The 20,009-nt window shown below is 46.6% G+C and overlaps 1 protein-coding gene across 1 annotated transcript in view; it reads right to left on the bottom strand.

The window, feature by feature from the left end:
- The window catches only part of ANTXR2 (ANTXR cell adhesion molecule 2), a 168,109-nt gene that overhangs the window by 102,284 nt on the left and 45,816 nt on the right, over window positions 1–20,009 (bottom strand). The window contains exons 8-10 of the mRNA XM_038759122.1: window positions 19,011–19,071; window positions 15,696–15,791; window positions 13,811–13,880 (exon numbers count right to left, since the gene is read on the bottom strand). Coding sequence (XP_038615050.1) covers window positions 13,811–13,880; window positions 15,696–15,791; window positions 19,011–19,071 — 227 coding nt within the window. The remainder of the gene's footprint in view (window positions 1–13,810; window positions 13,881–15,695; window positions 15,792–19,010; window positions 19,072–20,009) is intronic.

Here is a 20,009-nt window from a genome sequence, read left to right as displayed (position 1 = left end):
TCCTTTTTCAGTGAGCCATTGGGCAAAGTCAAAATCTGTGAGCAGCAGAAGAAAGCCAGACTCCAACAAAAGAAAGAAAGCTGCCTAGAGAAAAAGGGCAGAGGAGAAAAGATTTGGAATCCCAAAGTGGCAGTGCTTCCACCTCAGAAGTATCATCCTGCTGGCTCCTTTTCTGAAATCCTAGGGACTAACTCTATCAAATATTCAAAACTGGAGATAAGACCTGGCAAACGCTTCCTCCCAACCCCGAAATCCTCCCCAGGTCCTTCCCAACCTGCCGTTAATGCTATCAGCTTTCTATTTAGATATTTACTTCCTATTTGCTGGAAGATTCAGGCCAATATTTTTGAAAGCACATTTAACTATACCATATGCCTACTTAAATCATCCCTTTCAAACAAGCTGTAGGATGCAGTCCTGGTTCATTCTGTTCTGTTTCTCTTCTTTCACAATGTGTTTATGTATATTTATCCAATTTGTTCTGTTCTTCTTGCCAAATTGCAGGTCTGCGATCCCAGCTATGCAGGGGCATCTGGGCTATTGTTGACGTCTTACAAAACAAAGGTCACCGAATGAGCCCGTGTCACCGAGACTGAAGGCAGCTGGGTGATTCCCCAGGAGGGGTGAGCTCCAGCAGAAGGAAGATTCATGGACTTTAAAAGTCAGAATGAATTGCGCTGCCCCTTGGAGCAGCACAGATTTCAGTCTCGGGCTGAGAAGTTATTTTTGTGTAAATGAGTCTCCCACCACAATGAATACCCCAACTAGCTAGGACCCTTCTTTCAAGGGGGAGAAAAGCACCTTTGAAGAATCAAACTCTACAGCCCAAAAGCCAACTCCCCATTGAGTCAGAGCAGAACAATCCTGACCTCCGACCACAGCCTCCTTTCCTCTTCTCCCACTCCCTTCTGCGTCTCCCTGACTTGCTCCCTTTATTTATCCCCCCTAGTCCCAGCCCCAAGTGCCTATGAACGTATCTGTAATGTATTTATTTAATGTCTGTCTCCTCCCTTAATAATAATAATAATAATAATGGCATTTATTAAGCGCTTACTACGTGCAAAGTACTGTTCTAAGCACTGGGGAGGTTACAAGGTGATCAGGTTGTCCCACGGGGGAATCACAGTCTTAATCCCCAATCCCTAGACTGTAAACTCATTGGGGGTAGAGACTGTGTCTGTTTATTCTTCTACTGTATCAATCAATCAATCGTATTTATTGAGCGCTTACTGTGTGCAGAGCACTGTACTAAGCGCTTGGGAAGTACAAGTTGGCAACATATAGAGACAGTCCCTACCCAACAGTGGGCTCACAGTCTAAAAGGGGGAGACAAAGAACAAAACCAAACATACTAACAAAATAAAATAAATAGAATAGATATGTACAAGTAAAATAAATAGAGTAATAAATATGTATAAACATATATACACATATACTGTACTCTCCCAAGTGCTCAGTACAGTGCTCCGCATACAGCAAGCGCTCAATAAATACCACTGACTGACTGACCGACTTCAGAACCCCTCTCCTAACCATTGCAAGGAGGTCTTGATGCAGTTTTGCCTAGAAAACTTGACCGCGGAGAAAAATAGGCTCAGAGCGAGTCTCTTTCGAGGAAAATGATTGGCATCTTGGTCTGAAGAGCTTCCAACAATGAAACCAGGACCACAGGCTTGGAAGTGTCCTTTGTTTGATTTTCCCCCGGGGCGTGCATCACCCCATGGCAGGGGGGGGGAAAGGGGGCTAGTTGCAGATTCAGCCCCCCCACTCTCAACACCCCTCTCAGTCCTGCCTTTCAGACCAAAGAACCCGGAGCCCAAGGTTATTTGGAAAGAATTTATGCGGGGGTAAGCCCATCTAAGAAGAAACCGTGAGGAGAGAAAGCGGAGGACGGGGCGGGCTGATGGGAATAAGCAGATGACCCGAGGTTTAACTCTCCGAATCTGTGCTGTTCACCAATGTGCGTGTGCGTTAATTATTTAAGAGAAAGAACGGGGGGAGTGATCACACATCTGTCACCCACACACAAGGAACGCCTTCCCTCACTGAAGGGCCAGATGTGTTTATTTGAAACGTACACTAACTAGCTATTTAATGGGTCAGAATCCTTAGCCAAAAATTAATTAGGCAAACACATTAAGCATCAGTCACCTTACAAGACAGCGTTATTTTTCTTCCCGTTGACTTTAATCACATCTCATAAGAGAGCCCATCACCTCCCGAAGTATCAGAAGAAATTCCAAGCCAAAGAAAGTTCCAAATAGTACAGCAAATATTTCTAGCCAAAACGATGCCCTGCGCACATTGTTAAAACGGTCAAACTACCATAGGTTGCCTAAACCGTCCACTGAGCCCATGGACACTCTCTAAGAATGTTTTTATGCTCTTCTTTATTACTATTTAAATGACCCAAAGAAGACCCAAATCTCCCCAGTTATAATATCCATCTACATTTTCAGATCATTAATAGAGTCAGAAACTTTTGAAAAGCCATCTCTCCCGCAGGATGTGAAGACTTCCCGAACACATGCAGCTCAGAGAGTTTAGCGCTGCACCCGAACCCCTAAAACCTGCTGTTTTGCAGGACACCCCCCGCCAACAGCATTCTAATTGCTCGCACCCAATTCCCAACTTCCATATAATAATAATTGCGGCATTCGTTAAGCGCTTACTATGTATCAAGCACCATTCTAACCGCTGGGGTAGACAAGAGATAATCAAGTTGGACCTAGTCTCTGTCCCACGTGGGGCTCTCAGTCTTGAGCCCCGTTTTACAGATGAGGTAACCGAGGCACGGTGAAGTTAAGTGACTTGCTCAAGGTGACACGACAGTGGTAGAGCCGGGATTAGAACCCACATCCTGTGACTCCCAAGCCTGTGCTCTTTCCACTAGGCCATGCTGCTTCCCAAGGAAGCATCCCACAAGGAATCTAGAGGGAGGGATTCATTCATTCATTCATTCAATCGTATTTATTGAGCGCTTACTGTGTGCAGAGCACTGTACTAAGCGCTTGGGAAGTACAAGTTGGCAACATATAGAGACGGTCCCTACCCAACAGCGGGCTCACGGTCTACAAGATCACCTTACCATGCACTGGAGACAGTTCATTAGAGTTCATTCATTCAGTCAGTCATATTTATTGAACTCTTACTGTGTGCGGATCACTGTACTAAGCGCATGGGGAGAGTACAATACAACAATAAACAGACACATCCCCTGCCCATAAGGAGCTTACAGTCTAATAATAATAATACTAATTGTTAAGTGCCTACTATGTGCCGGGAACCGTACTAAGCGCTGGGGTGGCCACAACCAAATCAGGTTGGACACAGTCCCTATCCCATGTGAGGCTCACAGTTTACAGGTGAGGTAACTGAGACACAGAGAAGTGAAGTGACTTGCCCAAGGTCACACCGGAGATAAGTAGCAGAGCTGGGATTAGAACCCATGACCTTTTCTAGACTGTGAGCCCACTGTTGGGTAGGGACTGTCTCTATATGTTGCCAACTTGTACTTCCCAAGCGCTTAGTACAGTGCTCTGCACACAGTAAGCGCTCAATAAATATGATTGATATTGATTGATTGATTGATTCTGACTCCTAGGCCCAAATTCTATCCACTACACCATGGTGCTCCTGGGTAGTTAGACATAAATACAAATAAATAAATTAGAGATATGTTCACCATGCAGTGGGGATAGGAGGGGCAAAGAACAGAGGAATAATGATGGCATTTGTTAAGCGCTTACTATGTGCAAAGCACTGTTCTAAGCGCAGGGGAAGTTACAAGGTGATCAGGTTATCCCACTGGGGGCTCACAGTCTTGATCCCCATTTTACAGATGAGGTAACTGAGGCACAGAGAAGTGAAGTGACTTGTCCAAAGTCACACAGCTGACAATTGGCGGAGCTGGGATTTGAACCGATGACCTCTGACTCCAAAGCCCGGGCTCTTCCCGCTGAGCCACGACACAGAAGGGAGAGGGAGAAGAGGAAAGGAGGGGCCTAATCTGGGAAGCCCTCTTGGAGGTGATGTCTCCTCTTGGAAGAGCTAGCAGAGCTGATCTCTGCCCTCAAAGAGTTTACAGTTTATCTGGGGAGGCAGGCACTATAAAGTTATAGGTGGAGGAAGCAAAGGGTTGTAAAGATTTACATGTAAGACCTGCGTGGGTGGGGTGTGTTACCTAAGTGCTTTTCCTGGAGGTGGGGAAAATGGGAAGCAACAGCCTAGTGGAAAGGACACAGGCCCAGGAGTCCAAGGACCAAGGTTCTAATCCTCGGTTCTGCCACATGTCTGCTTGTGACCACAGACAAATCACTAACTTCTCTGGGCTTCAGTTTTCTCAACTGTAAAATGGGGATTCAATACCTGTTCTCCCTCCTACTCAGAGGAGCAGTGTGGCTCAGTGGAAAGAGCACGGGCTTGGGAGTCGGAGGTCATGGGTTCTAATCCCGGCTCCACCACCTGTCTGCGGTGTGACCTTGGGCAAGTCACTTAACTTCTCTGTGCCTCAGTTACCTCATCTGTAAAATGGGGGTTAAGACTGTGAGCCCCACATGGGACAACCTGATCACCTTGTGTCCTCCTCAGCGCTTAGAACAGTGCTTCGCACATAGTAAGCGCTTAACAAATGCCATCATTATCATTATTGTTATTATTATTATTTAGCCTGAGAGCCTTATGTGGGACGGGGACTGTGTCTGACTTGAATAACTTGTATCCGCCCCAGTGCTTAGAACAGTGCTTGACACTTATTAAGTGCTTTATTATTAATAATAATAATAATATTCACTCAATCACAGCATGGCTCAGTGGAAAGAGCCCAGACTTTGGAGTCAGAGGTTATGGGTTCAAATTCCGGCTCCGCCAATTGTCAGCTGTGTGACTTTGGGCAAGCCGCTTAACTTCTCTGGGCCTCAGTTCCCTCATCTGTAAAATGGGGATTAAGACTGTGAGCCCCCCATGGGACAACCTGATAACCTTGTTACCTCCCCAGTGCTTAGAACAGTGCTTTGCACATAGTAAGCACTTAATAAATGCCATTATTATTATTTTATTATTATTATTTATTGAGCACTTATTGGGTGCAAAGCACTGTACTAAGCACTTGGGAGAATAAAATATAACAATAAACAGACACATTCCCTGTTCAAGGGCTTACAGTCTAGAGGGGAGGAAGACAGATATTAATATAAATAAATAAATTACAACTATGTACGTGTTGTAATAATAATAATAATAATAATGTAGCCCACTGAGCTCTACCCATCCAAGACAGTACCTTACAACAGTGCTTTGCACACAGTAAGTGCTTAATAAATGCCATTATTATTATTATTCCCTGCAGGAATCTTTGCCTGCCCCCTCAGCAGACGGCCCTGCCCACCTCAAGTACAGGACTCGCGGCCTGATGCCGGATTTCAGCGACTTCAACCTGCCCCCAGTAGCCGGCGGAGCCCCGGAGTCTCCCTGAAATGACTCTCTCAGCTTCCATGAAAGTAGAAATCAATTTCACATTCCGGACACCCATCCGAAGCCTTGGACTGCTGCCTTGTACGCTTAATGTTTCAATGTTCAAAGTGCCAGATCAGCATGAAGCGTTTCCACAGAAGGAAAATTCGGGTCTATCCATCACGGACTAGCTATTGCCATTTCTGCACTAGAAACGGGGAACATTTCAAAGTGCTTTGCAATCATTCATATATATATATATATATATATATATATATATATATATTTTTTTTTTTTTTTTTTTTTTACGGGCTGCAGCATTTCTGTAAGGCAGCTCGGGTTTGCAATCCCCGTTCTAAGGAGAGGAAAATCGACACTAGAGGGGAAAAGTGACCTCAACCTAGCTCCCAAAGCGAGCTGTTCTAAAGAGGCTGGGTCATCTACGGGGCGGGGGTGAGCAGCTGAATTAAGAGGCCCAGGGATGGAGGATTCAAGAGAGAGAAAAACACAAACTCAGCCCGTCAAGTTCAATGTCCTACTTTAAACTCAGCAGCGGCTGGGCCTGGGCTAGATCAGTGCCCGCTCGCAGCTTTGCCAAGGGAGGGAATGGACTCTGGCCAGGACCAGGAGGAAAATCAGGCACAGACCGATTCCCAAGTCACTCAATCTGTCAGTGGTATTTATTGAGCACCTCCTGTGAGCAGAGTGCTGTACTAAGTGCCGTACAGTGCGCAGAGAAGCAGCACGGCCTAAGTGTCGAGAGCAAGGGTTTGGGAGTCAGAGGACGTGGGTTCTAATCCCGGCTCAGCCACTTGTCTCTTGTGTGACCTTGGACAAGTCGCTTCACTTCTTTGTCTCAGTTACCTCACCTGTAAAATGGGATTTAAGACCGTGAGCCCCATGGGGGATAGGGATTGTGTCCCACCTGATTACTTTGCATCTATCTCAGCGCTTAGCTTGGCACATAGTAAGCACTTAACAAGTACCACACTTCTTATTATTTAGCAATTAGCAGAGTACAATGCAGAAGGTTCAAATCACAGTCTTCAGAAATGATCGGAGCAGAGAGACTCTAATAATAATAATGGTATTTGTTAAGCGCTTACTATGTGCAAAGCACTGTTCTAAGCGCTGGGGGGATACAGGGTGATCAGGTTGTACCACATGGGGCTCACAGTTTTAATCCCCATTTTACAGATAAGGTCACTGACGCACAGAGAAGTGAAGTGACTTGCCCAAAGTCACACAGCTGACAAGCGGCGGAGTCAGGATTAGAACCCATAACCTCTGACTCCCGAGTCCATACTCCTTCCACTGAGCCACACTGCTCCTCTGACTCTAGAGATTCCACTCAAGCCCAGTCCCCTTTATGGACTCGGAGGAGAAGGGAAGAGGCAGGAAGGTCGGGGATCTTCAGGAAGCTTACATCACTGCACCCTGGACAACTGAACAGAGGGAAGGTTTAGGGGCTCACTTTCCCCAGTCTTTCCAAGTTCACCTTGGATCTGATCATTTCTTCCTAAGAATTCTGCCTAACTAAATGAGAGTTGGGTTCTAATTAACCCATGTAACCCATGTAATTTTGTACATATTTATTCCTCTATTTATTTATTTATTTTACTCGTACATATCTACTCTGTTTTATTTTGTTAGTATGTTTGGTTTTGTTCTCTGTCTCCCCCTTTCAGACTGTGAGCCCACTATTGGGTAGGGACTGTCTCTATATGTTGCCAACTTGTACTTCCCAAGCGCTTAGTACAGTGCTCTGCACACAGTAAGCGCTCAATAAATACGATTGATGATGATGATGATGATAATTAGAGTTAGGATTAGAATCCCACTGTGCCACTTGCCTGCTGGGTAACCTTGGGCAAGTCACTTCATTTCTCGGTATCTCCATTTTGTCATCCTCATTCATTCATTCAATTCACTCTTATTTATGGAGGACTTACGGGGTACAGAGCACTGCACTAAGTGCTTGGGAGAGTACAATATGACAATAAACAGATACATTCCCTGCCCACAACAGCTTACGGTCTAGAGAGGGAATGAGATCATTGTAAAAATGGGAATGAGATAACTGTCCCCTCGAAACTGTGCACTCTGAGGGGACAAGGACTGTGTCCATTGTAGGTGCAGAGAATTTTTTTAAAATCAGCCTGGATTTTCCCCTTCTTTGAGACTGGATCAGTCTGGCTTTGCGTGGGGTAGCATCATGATAGCACAACTTTGGATTTCTCAGCCTCACTCCAGGTTCTCCCTCCAAAAAACCCACTGGAACAGCTGAGCCCAGGAAGAGAAAGACCAGCTGCCCCTGGCAATTAGAAAGTTTGCTTAAAATCCAACTGAAAATACTGGGGTAGATGCAAGATAATCCTCCTCCCAGGCTCGTTTCCAGTATTCTACCGGTCTCGACTATGGGAGGGAGAGTCAAGCAGAGGCCTATCCACTCCATTTCGTTCCTAGCGAGGGCAGGGGCTAGCGAGTGGAAGGCAATCTGCTACAAGTCAAAACTCCCCCGTGCTGGGCAGCAGCGACATGGGAGAGAGTCGAGGGCGGAGACTCGAGTTGACCGCGCGGAAGGAGACGATGGTAAACCACTTTCATATTTTTACCAAGGAAACTCTGTGGATACACTACCAGAGCAATTGCTGATGGAGGTGGGGTGTTCTGGGAGAGATGTGTCCATGGCATCGCTACGGGTCGGACACGACTCGACGGCATAAGACAAGACAAGCAACATAATCAGATTACACACAGTCCCCGTCCCACATGGGGCTCACAGTCTAAGTAGGAGGGAGAACAGGTATTTCACCCCCATTTTACAGATGAGAAAACTAAGTCTGAGATAAGTTAGGTGACTTGCCCAAGGTCACACAGCAGGCAAGTGGCAGAATAATAATAATAATAATAATAATAATGATAGCATTTATTAAGCGCTTACTACGTGCAAAGCACTGTTCTAAGCGCTGGGGAGGTTACAAGGTTATCAGGTTGTCCCAAGGGGGGCTCATCCCCATTTTACAGATGAGGTAACTGAGGCGCAGAGAAGTTAAGTGACTTGCCCAAAGTCACACAGCTGACAAGTGGGGGAGCTGGGATTTGAACCCATGACCTCTGACTCCAAAGCCCCGGTTCTTTCCACTGAGCCACGCTGGCAGAACCAGGATTAGAACCCAAGGTCCCCTGACTTCATCATCATCATCATCAATCGTATTTATTGATTGTGTTATCAACATCAATGGCATTTATTGAGTGCTGTCTACAAAGCATTGTTCTAAGCGCTTGGGAGAGTACCACACAACAGAGTTGGTAGACATGTTCTCTACTCCAAATGAGATTATAATATATAATTTATATATATATAGTCTTCCAGACTGTGAGCCCGTTGTTGGGTAGGGACCGTCTCTATATGTTGCCAACTTGTACTTCCCAAGTGCTTAGTACACTGCTCTGCACACAGTAAGCGCTCAATAAATACGATTGAATGAATGACAGGATTTGGTGACAGAATGAATATGTGGGTTGAATGAGAGAGATGAGTCGATGACGCCAAGGTCATGGGCTTGTGAGATAGGTAGGATAGTGGTATTGTCTAGAGTGACGGTAAATTGCAGGACACGGTTTGGGTGGGAAGATAAGGAATTCGGTTTTGGACATGTTTAGTCTTTCAACAAGCCCATGCTGCTTATGGTTCTTCATGTACATAAAGAAAGTGCTTTGAATATATGAAAAAGTGCTTAGTAAAATGATCTGCACTCAGTAAGCCCTCACTAAATATCCTTGATTGATACTGAGAAAGCAGAGTGTCCTAGTGGGAAAAACACTGGCCGGGGAATCATAGGACCTGGGTTTTAAATCCGGCTCTGCCACTCGCCTGCTGGGTGACCTTGAGCAAGTCGCTTCATTTCTCTGGACCTCAGTTTCCTCATCCGAAAAATGGAGACTCAATACCAGGTCTCCCTCTCACTTAGACTGCATCTGACCCGTTCATCTTATATCTACCCTAGTGCTTAGTCCAGCATCTGGCACAGAGTAAATGTTTAAGAGAAGCAGCGTGGCTCAGTGGAAAAAGCCCGGGCTTTGGAGTCAGAGGTCATGGGTTCAAATCCCGGCTCCGCCACTTGTCAGCTGTGTGACTTTGGGCAAGTCGCTTCACTTCTCTGGACCTCAGTTTCCTCATCTGTAAAATGGAGACTCAATACCAGTTCTCCCTCTCAGACTGCATCTGACCCATTCATCTTACACTGAGCGCTTAGAACAGTGCTTTGCACATAGTAAGCACTTAATAAACGCCATTATTATTATTATTATTATTATCTACCCTAGTGCTTAGTCCAGCGTCTGGCACAGAGTAAATGTTTAAGAGAAGCAGCGTGGCTCAGTGGAAAGAGCCTGGGCTTTGGAGTCAGAGGTCATAGGTTCAAATCCCGGCTCCACCAACTGTCAGCTGTGTGACTTTGGGCCAGTCTATTCACTTCTCTGGGCCTCAGTGACCTCATCTGTAAAATGGGGATGAAGACTGTGAGCCCCCCATGGGACAACCTGATCACCCTGTAACCTCCCCAGTGCTTAGAACAGTGCTTAATAAATGTCATCATCATCATTATTATTATTAAATACTCTTATTATTATTGTTGCCATTATTATCCCCATGGATGTCTGCCCTGGCAGAATCTTGTTCCTGTCTTCAAAACAAGCTAATAAGTAAAACTCGAACATAAGAGTAAAGTCAAATCTCTATTGAAGACACCTCCCCTACTTGACCTCCTGTAGCGGGGTCACCCTGCCTTCTGGGAATGGGAAAAAGCTCTCCCTGAAGGGTGACGGACAGATCATAAATCCCTCCTTGTGCACAAAAGCCTGGGGCCAAGCAAAAACAGCAGTTCCATTCCTCCATCAACCTCACACCGCTCAGACCACCGCACACCGAGATCGGAGATGAACAGCCAAACCTGAGTTCCAGTGGGGCAAGGGCCTGAAAATGCACAAACTCTTCTAATAACAAGAATGGTATTTCTTAAGCGCTTACTACGTGCCGGGCACTGTAATAATAATAATAATAATGGCATTTGTTAAGCGCTATGTGCAAAGCACTGTTCTAAGCGCTGGGACGGTACAAGGTGATCCCCTTTTAGACTGTGAGCCCCCTTTTAGACTGTGAGCCCACTGCTGGGTAGGGACTGTCTCTATATGTTGCCAATTTGTACTTCCCAAGTGCTTAGTACAGGGCTCTGCACATAGTAAGCGCTCAATAAATACGATTGATGATGATGATGATGATCAGGTTGTCCCACGTGGGGCTCACAGGCTTCATCCCCATTTTACAGAAGAGGGAACTGAGGCACAGAGAAGTGAAGTGACTTGCCCAAAGTCAAACAGCTGACAAGTGGCAGAGTCAGGATTAGAACCCATGACCTCTGGCTCCCAAGCCCGGGCTCTTTCCACAGGGCCACGCTGCTTCTCTGTACTAAGCGCTGGGCTGGATACAAGCCAATCGGGTTGGACACGGTCCCTGCCCCGTGTGGGACTCCCAGTCTCCCCATTTTTTTACAGATGAGGTGACTGAGGCACAGAGAAGTGAAGTGACTTGCCCAAGGTCACACATCTACAGATCCCTGGGTGCCCAGCTGGGAAAACCACAGAACGGTAGAAGTCTTCAAATATTTGGATTCGTCCTCCGAAACGGAATGGAATGGAACTGCATTCCGGATCCATCTCTCTTCCTGGCACGAACAGGGCTGCGTGACGGAGCAGTCGGCGGATCGCAGAAGGCTGGGAACCGTGGGTGGTCCCCGGGCCAGGCTTCCATCCTGAGCTGTTCGGTTCAAATCTGGTGGGCTTTGCCACTTATCGGCAACGGGAGGAAGCTTCCCTTGGAACTCCCTTAAAAATCCCGCGTCAGAGAAAACCCTCCCAATTGCTCACTCTCCCAGCTCTTCTAAGGAGAGGGCCATAAACTCCTCTGTGGAGGTTGAAAAGCCCATCTGACAGAATCCCAAGCGTAATTCACTGCTCACGGCACAATAGCCTACATTGGTGGCACTCGAGCCTGACGCCCAGACAATGCCACATTCTCCTGCATCCAACTGGCACGGAGAGACGTGCCGCTTTGCCAACGCCCCCAATGCCACCGACGGCGCGTGGGGACGCTGGCGGGAACATCAGACAACAGATGCTGCAAAACGACGAAAGTGGAGCAGCCGCAGGAACTCAGCGAGAGCCGGGTCTGCTTCCTTCCGGAAAATCGGAAATCGCCCTGGCTCCTAGTTGGACGAAGGTTCGGATGAAAGTTCTTTGCCCTCCTCTCTCCTTTCTCTGCTCTTTCTCCACCCTCGATTTTGACTTGCTGCTTCTCCCAAAATCCAGTTCTGCGGAGATTCATTCATTCAATCGTATTTATTAAGCTCTTACTGTGTGCAGAGCACCGTACTAAGCACTTGGGAAAGTACAATACAACAATAAACAGTGACATTCCCTGCCCACAGTGAACTCACAGTCTAGAGGCTGGAAGACAGATATTCCCACCCGTCTCCCAGCTGAGTCTCACATCTGACGAAATACTGCCTGGGTACTTACAAGCACATTTCACGTTTCCTTCCCCTGGGCATCTAGAACGTGGATCTCTGTTTCCGGGGTGATGAGGAAAGCTACGTGCTACTCAAAGTCACTGGGTGCAGTCGGCAGGGGAAGGGCAAGAGGCCTCGATTGCAAAACATAATACATAATACGCCAACCCTCTCCTATTCAAGTTAACGCTCACCCCCAGGCTCTCCACCCTCTCCCCTACACACACTCTCCCAGGACACGCACTTTTTTAAAAAACTTTTCAAAGTACCAAAGGTTCCCCCGTGTCTTGCTCTGTGCAGTTAGAATGATTTATCCCTGGCTAATGGCTCTCTTGAGGTAGAATTAGCTACAATCTTTAAAGTGCAATGCACTTTCAATCTGTTTGTCCTTAAATTCTCTCCTCCAAACCACCTCCAAAACCCCATCAATTACATTTCCCATCAATTAGAATAAAATAGCTGGGTCAATACAATGAATCTGAATCAGGTTCGTCAGATAAAGGTTAACAGCTTATTATCTCAGGAAGTGCCAACCGCCCGGCCAGAATGCCAGCCTGGGACTGCAGGAGTCATAACTGAAACCTTCGCTCTGAGCCAGGCGGGTAACAAAAAACTTGCTCACATAACCCTGCAAAATCCTAGCAACTTGCCTTCTGAGACTCTACAAACCCGCCAAGCAGCACTGCCCAGACGGCTCAGTGGATCTTAGTGGCTTAGTCCATCTTTCACAGTCCATATTCATAAGCAGCGTGGCTTAGTGGAAAGAGCACAGGCTTGGGAGTCAGAGGTCATGGTTTCAAATCCCAGATCTGCCTCTTGTCAGCTGCGTGACTTTGGGCAAGTCACTTAACTTCTCTGTGCCTCAGTTGCCTCATCTGTAAAATGGGAACTAAGACCGTGGGACACCTGATAACCTCGTATCTACCCCAGTGCTTACAACAGTGCTTGGCACATATAAGCACTTAACAAATGCCATCATTATTATCTCTTCCTCTCTTCTCCCTCTTTTCTTCTCTCTCCTTTTTCCTCTCTCTCTCTCTCTCTCTCTCTCTCCTCTTCTCTCCATCTTTTCTGAGTCCTATCCCTCAAGGGCCATTCCAAGGACACCCCACCCCTTCAATGCCCCAACCCACATTCTCCCGTGAGCTCAAAATCAAAATGTTGGCACCCACAGTCCAGATTTTACTTGCAGAACTCGCCCAGCCCTATTAATTAGCCAGAAGCCAATGTGTGCAAACATTAGTTGGACCTTTCCGTTTGATGAAGGTCATTCCCGGACCCACCCAAACCTGCTTGGCCCCAGATGTTTACTTCAAACATCAAGTTCAAACCAAGCCCACCAAAGGGATACAAAAGGAAAGGGGAAACATTTTCACACCAACCCAACCAGATGCGCTGACTCTCACAGTCTAGGTTCTTCCTAGATTCATTCATTCATTCATTCATTCATTCAATGGTATTTATTGAGCGCTTACTGTGTGCAGAGCACTGTACTAAGCGCTTGGGAAGTACAAGTTGGCAACATATAGATATGTTCCCTACCCAAGAGCAGGCTCACAGTCTAGAAGGGGGAGACAAGACAACAAAACAAAACATATTAACAAAAGAAAATAAATACAATAAATATGTTCAAATAAAATAAATAAATAAATAGAGGATTAAATACATTCAAACATATATACATATATACAGGTGCTGTGGGGAGGGGAAGGAGGTAAGTTGGGGGGGAGGGGGAGAGGAAGGAGGGGGCTCAGTCTAGATGCAACAAGAAGCTTTTATCAGATACTCACTCGCCAACTTGGTGTAAGGTGGGGGCTGGGCAGAGCACGGAATTGCTTTGAACACTTATCGGCTTTTCGTCTGAAAGAGAAAACACCGTCCGTTGGGTAAAAGCATATGGATGACAGAACACCAGGCAGTGAGCCATTGTAAACCCTGCCAGGAAGGGACACGGGGCTGGGGGAATGCCCAAGACAATATGAGGCCACATGAATCCTCCTAACTTTTCCCTCCGGGCCCCAAAGGAATAACTCTCACTTTTCCTCGAGGATGCCTCCTCTGGCTCTTCCTTCTGGAGATAACAGGTGGCCCCTTCATTTTTGGGGAATCAAGGATGAGGGAAAGCCAGTGGGTGCGAGGTGGGGGGGAATCATTTGGCCAAAGATGGCATTCCAGTCGACTGGGCAGCTATTTGGGTAATTTTGAGGACTGCAAGGGGGCCAAGGAGGACTTCCTTCAGATTCCCCACTCCCCCAAGCCATCCTCCTCACTCACATGCTCTCTCTTGCTCACCCTTCTCCACATGTCTATACCCACTCAAGTCCTTCCTCTTCCCAGCTCTCTTCTCTATTTCCTTTCTCTTTCCTTTGCCCTTGTTAGTCTTGCCATGGGGAGGGTCTGACTAGGCACGACCACAGAGACGGACCATCTCTCCTCCCACACGGTGGACTTAGGAAGGGGGAGAGAAAGTGGGAACTGCCCTCCCTGGGACACGTGGATGGCCCATCCCCTGACAGCACTGAGAGGAGAGTCGTCTTACAATAATAATAATAATGGTATTTGTTAAGCGCTTACTGTGTGCCAAGCACTGTTCTAAGCGCTGGAGTAGATGCAAGGTAATCAGGTTGTCCCACGTGGGGCTCACAGTCTTCATCCCCATTTTACAGATGAGGTAACTGAGGCACGGAGAAGTTAAATGACTTGCCCAGTGTCACACAGCTGACAAGTGGCGGAGCTGGGATTAGAACCCACGACCTCTGACTCCCAAGCCCATGCTCTTTCCACTAAATCACACTGATTCTCTTGGGACTGGGGAGGTGAAGTAAGGTGGGGAGACTGGGATGGGAGACATTAGAGGTGACTGTGCTGTGTCCAGGTCATTCATTCATTCAATCGCATTTATTGAGCGCTTACTGTGTGCAGAGCACTGTACTAAGCGCAGGGAAGAGTACAATACAACAATCAAAAAACACAGTCCCTGCCCAGAACGAGATCATGCATTGGCACGTCCTTCCCCTGGCCTGGAATGCTCTCCCTCCACACATCCGCCAAGCTAGCTCTGTTCCTCCCTTCAAAGCCCTACTGAGAGCTCACCTCCTCCAGGAGGCCTTCCCACACTGAGCCCCCTTTTTCCTCTCCTCCTCCATATCCCCCCCGCCCTACCTCCTTGCCCTCCCCACGGCACCTGTATATATGTTTGTACAGATTTATTACTCTATTTATTGTACTTGAACACATTTACTATTCATTTTGTTAATGACGTGCATTCAGCTTTAATTCTATCTGTTCTGACGACTTGACACCTACCCACATGTTTTGTTTTGTTCTCCGTCTCCCCCTTCTAGACTGTGAGCCCGTTGTTGGGTAGGGACCATCTCTATATGTTGCCACCTTGTACTTCCCAACGCTTAGTACAGTGCTCCGCACACAGTAAGCGCTCAATAAATACGGTTGAATGAATGAATGAATGAATGGCAGAGAGCAACCACCCTTCCCCTGGTCTAGACGGGGCTCTACCCTCTTCATAAGCCAGGGCCTGGCCCAATCATTTCCACTAAGCGTCTGTCAATGGGGTGGGACTAGAGAACTGATCGGTTACTTGATCACACTTCCCCTGGCCCGGGGAAGGTGGACACACACAATGACATCTAACAAAATACAACTGAAAAAACCTACTAATGATTGTCTTGTTTACAGCATACGTGCAGGTCACGCTCTCTCCTCTTCTGCCAAGCATGAACCCTCTGCCTTGTAGAACAACCTGAAACTCCTCTGAAAGGAATAAAGAAAGACTCTGTTTTATTCTTCGGGTAAAACGTTGTCACCGAGGATAAGGACAAGAGCTCCTGGTAGGCCCCAGCTTTCTGAACATTTTTTTAGGGGTATTTGTTAAGCGCTTACTATGTACCAGACACTGCATCAAGGGCTGGGGTAGATTTAAGCTAATCAGGTCGGACACAGTCCGTGTCCCACATGGGGCTTGCTGGCTTAATCCCCAGCCTACAGAAAAGGTAACTGAGGCCCAGAGAAGTGAAGTGACTTGACCAAGGTCACACAGCAGACGAGTGGCGGAGCTAGGATGAGAAACCAGTTAATTTTAACTCCAAGGCCTGTGCACTAGGCAACATTGTTTCCCTTTGCAAGCAGCGTAGTGTCTTCTGAGCTCCATCAATCTCCTCTGACGGTGTCCCAGCAAAAACAGCTTTGCAGATCCACAGAACTGAGAATGGGGGAGCTGAGATAATAATAATAATGATGGCATTTATGAAGCTCTTACTATGTGCAAAGCACTGTTCTAAAGATGCAATCTTGAAAGAAAAGTTCTGAGAAGGGACCCCGATGGGGTGAAAGTGGGGGTGAAATAATAATTATAATGATAATAAAAATAATAACTGTGATATTTGTGAAGTGCTTACTATGTGCCAAGCACTGTACTAAGCGCTGGGGTAAATAAAAGATAACCAGGTCAGACGCAGTCCTTATGGCACAGCCTATGTAGGAAGGAGAAGGTGTACTATTGTACAGTGCTCTGCACACAGTAAGCGCTCAATAAATATGATTGAATAAATGAGTAGAAGGTCATGGATTCTAATCCTGGATCTGCCACTTGCCTGCTGTGTGACCTTGGGTAAGTCACTTCACTTCTCTGGGCCTCAGTAATCTCATCTGTAAAATGAGGATTGAGGCTCTGAGCCCCCAGTGGGACAACCTGATCACCTTGTAACCTCCCCAGTGCTTAGAAGCAGCGTGGCTCAGTGGAAAGAGCCCGGGCTTTGCGGTCAGAGGTCGTGGGTTCTAATCCCGACTCGGCCCCTTGTCAGCTGTGTGAATTTGGGCAAGTCACTTCACTTCTCTGTGCCTCAGTTCCCTCATCTGTAAAATGGGGATGAAGACTGTGAGCCCCCAGTGGGACAACCTGATCACCTCGTAACCTCCCCAGCGCTTAGAACAGTGCTTTGCACATAGTCAGCGCTTAATAAATGCCATCATTATTATTATTATGTAGAACAGGGACTGTGTCCAACTCAATCTGCTTGTATGCACCCCAGCACTTAGTACAGTGCCTGGCACAGAGTAAGCGCTTAAATACCATAATTGTGATCATTATTATTGAATCCCAAGTTGAAAGACAAGGATACTGAGGTGACGAGAAGTTAAGTGACTTGCCCAAGATCACACAGCACGGAAGTGCAGGGCCGGGATTAGAACCCAGACTCCTAGGCCTGTGCTCTTTCCACTAGGCCGTGCTGCTTCCCTAGAACTTGGATGGCAGGCCGGCTGTCTCATTCAGTCACGAAAGCCTAACACATTCTTTTCTTGTTACCGTATTGGAAATATCACCATGATTACCAAGGTTTGAAATCAACCCAGAAATTCCTCAGGGAAATCAGCGAACTAGGAATTCTTGAAAGAGCAACAGCACGCAGAGCAAAGGGGAGGAAAAGGCCAAAGAAGACCGTAGCTGTGTCTCTTTTCTGCCTGACTTGATCGTGCAGCACAGCATGCTTCTGAAAGAAGCCTCACTCACAGAGAGCACAGGTCCCTTCTCCTGCTCCAGGGAGAAGCCTCTTTTCCGCTCTCCCGGCCTCTGTCTGGCCTATCGTGAACGGACAGACTCTGGTGGCAGTTTTCCTGCCATCAGTCAGTCAATCGCATTTATTGAGCGCTCATTGTGTGCGGAGGCACTATACTAAGTGCCGGGGAGATATGTTCTCTGCCCACAACTAGTTTAAAGTCTAGAGCAGGGGACTGACATCAATATAAACAAGTAAATGAAAAATTGGTACACAAATTCTGTGGGGCTTGGAGACTGGGATGAATACAGGGAACAAGACAGGCCTTCCCAGACTGAGCCCCTCTTTTTCTTCTCCTCCTCCTCCTCCCCTCCCCATCGCCCCCCCCATCCCTCCCTCTCCCCTACCCCCTTCCCCTCCCCACAGCACCTGTATATATTTGTACATATTTATTACTCTATTTATTTTATTTGTACATATTTACTACTCTATTTTATTAATGATGTGTATACAACTATAATTCTATTTATTTGGATGGTATTGACACCTAATTGTTTTGTTTTGTTGTCTGTCTCCCCCTTCTAGACTGTGAGCCCGTTGTTGGGTAGGGACCGTCTCTATGTGTTGCCGACTTGTGCTTCCCAAGTGCTTAGTACAGTGCTCTGCACACAGTAAGCGCTCAATAAATATGATTGAATGAATGCAGGAATGAATGATGGGGAAGGGAGTTGGAGAAGAGGAAAGTGACTTCAATAAGGCTTTGGTGGGGGGAGTCATTGCTTGCAGCCCCCCATGGCGCTGGGTCCCACAGTGGATGGGGGAAATTGTCACTATAGGGTGTTTGTCATGATGCTCTTTCAGAGACTGGGGAAAGTACAGAGGCTATAGGATCCTGGAGTATTTAATTACATATGCCTAACAGCTCCACATTCGATTCTAAACTCTTTCAGGGCAAGCTCCTTGGTATAATCACTATGGAGAGAGACCGTGTCTGCTATTTCTGTTGTACTGTACTCTCCCAAGTGCTTAGTACAGTGCTCTGCACATAGTAAGTGTTCAATAAATAGGACTGACTGATTGATATATTCCTGTTCTTCCTCCTATGTAGCCCCATATGTGACAGGGACTCTGTCCAATCTGATTAACTTGTATCTGACACATCTGACACATAATAAGTGCTTAACAAATATGATAATACTAAGAATAATTAATAAGAATAAGTGCCTGGTACAGGACTCTGAACACGAGTCTTCAGAACACCTCAGAGGTTTAGCGCAGTGCTCTGCACACAGTAGGTAACCAGTCATACTGATTATGATAATGCTGAACCTTTTTCTCTGGGAGAGATGAAAAAGAGGAGGGAGAGTTGGGGGACCCCAAATATCTCCTTACATTGCAAAGGTCCTGAATATACATGAAGAAAACCCCAAAAGACAAGCAATTTTTCAAATAACGTTTCCAGAGTCCAATCACTTACGCCCCACGCAGACACTTGATGGCTTCAATTCCAATATTTCTGTACATGATTGTTCTAATATCTAGAAAGAAGAAACAAAATAAGATACTGAATTAACTGATCCTTTCCAGAGTCCAAGCATTGCTAATACGGTCGGGTTTCCACCTTATAAATGCACAAACATTTTTCACATACAATCACGATCTCTAACCATATGCCGGAGACAAAATTCTAAGGTATTCGTTGAGTGCTTATTGTTTCCTAGGCACTGTTGTAACGCTGGGATCGATACAAGATAATCATGTTGGACACCATTGCTGTCCTACATAGGGCACGCAGTCTTAATTCTCATTTTACAAATGAGGGAACTGAGGCACAGAGAAGTTCAATGACTTGTCTGAAGTCGCTCAGCAAACAGGTGTCGGAACTGGGATTAGAACCCAGGTCCCCTTGACTCCCAGACTGGTTCACTTTTCACTAACGCCCCACAGCTTCTCCCGTACACGGCTTCTCTTAATTTTTACACTAATAACTTTCATGTTCTTTCACCTCTTGATTTCTCTGACTCTTCCCAAGTTCACTTCCCATGAGCACGGATCCAAATACAGCTCATGCTGACATCCGGTCCCAACCGAGAGTTGAGCACATCATTCATTCATTCATTCAATCGTATTTGTTGAGCGCTTACTGTGTGCAGAGCACTGGACTAAGCGCTTGGGAAGTACAAAAGAAGCGGCATGGCTCAGTGGAAAGAGCCCGGGCTCTGGAGTCAGAGGTCATGGGTTCGTATCCCTGCTCCGCCACATGTCTGCTTTGTGACCTTGGGCAAGTCACTTAACTTCTCTGAGCCTCAGTTACCTCATCTGTAAAATGGGGATTAAGACTGTGAGCCCCACGTGGGACAACTTGATCACCCTGTATCCCCCCCAGCGCTTAGAACAGTGCTCTGCATATAGTAAGTGCGTAACAAATGCCATTATTATTATCATTATTATTACAAGTTGGCAACATAGAGAGACG

This window comes from Tachyglossus aculeatus, chromosome 17 (genome assembly GCF_015852505.1).
Source record: "Tachyglossus aculeatus isolate mTacAcu1 chromosome 17, mTacAcu1.pri, whole genome shotgun sequence".
Taxonomy (NCBI): Eukaryota; Metazoa; Chordata; class Mammalia; order Monotremata; family Tachyglossidae; genus Tachyglossus; species Tachyglossus aculeatus.
The sequence above is the reverse complement of the archived record's forward strand: the minus strand, read 5'-3'. Positions and strand labels throughout refer to the sequence as shown.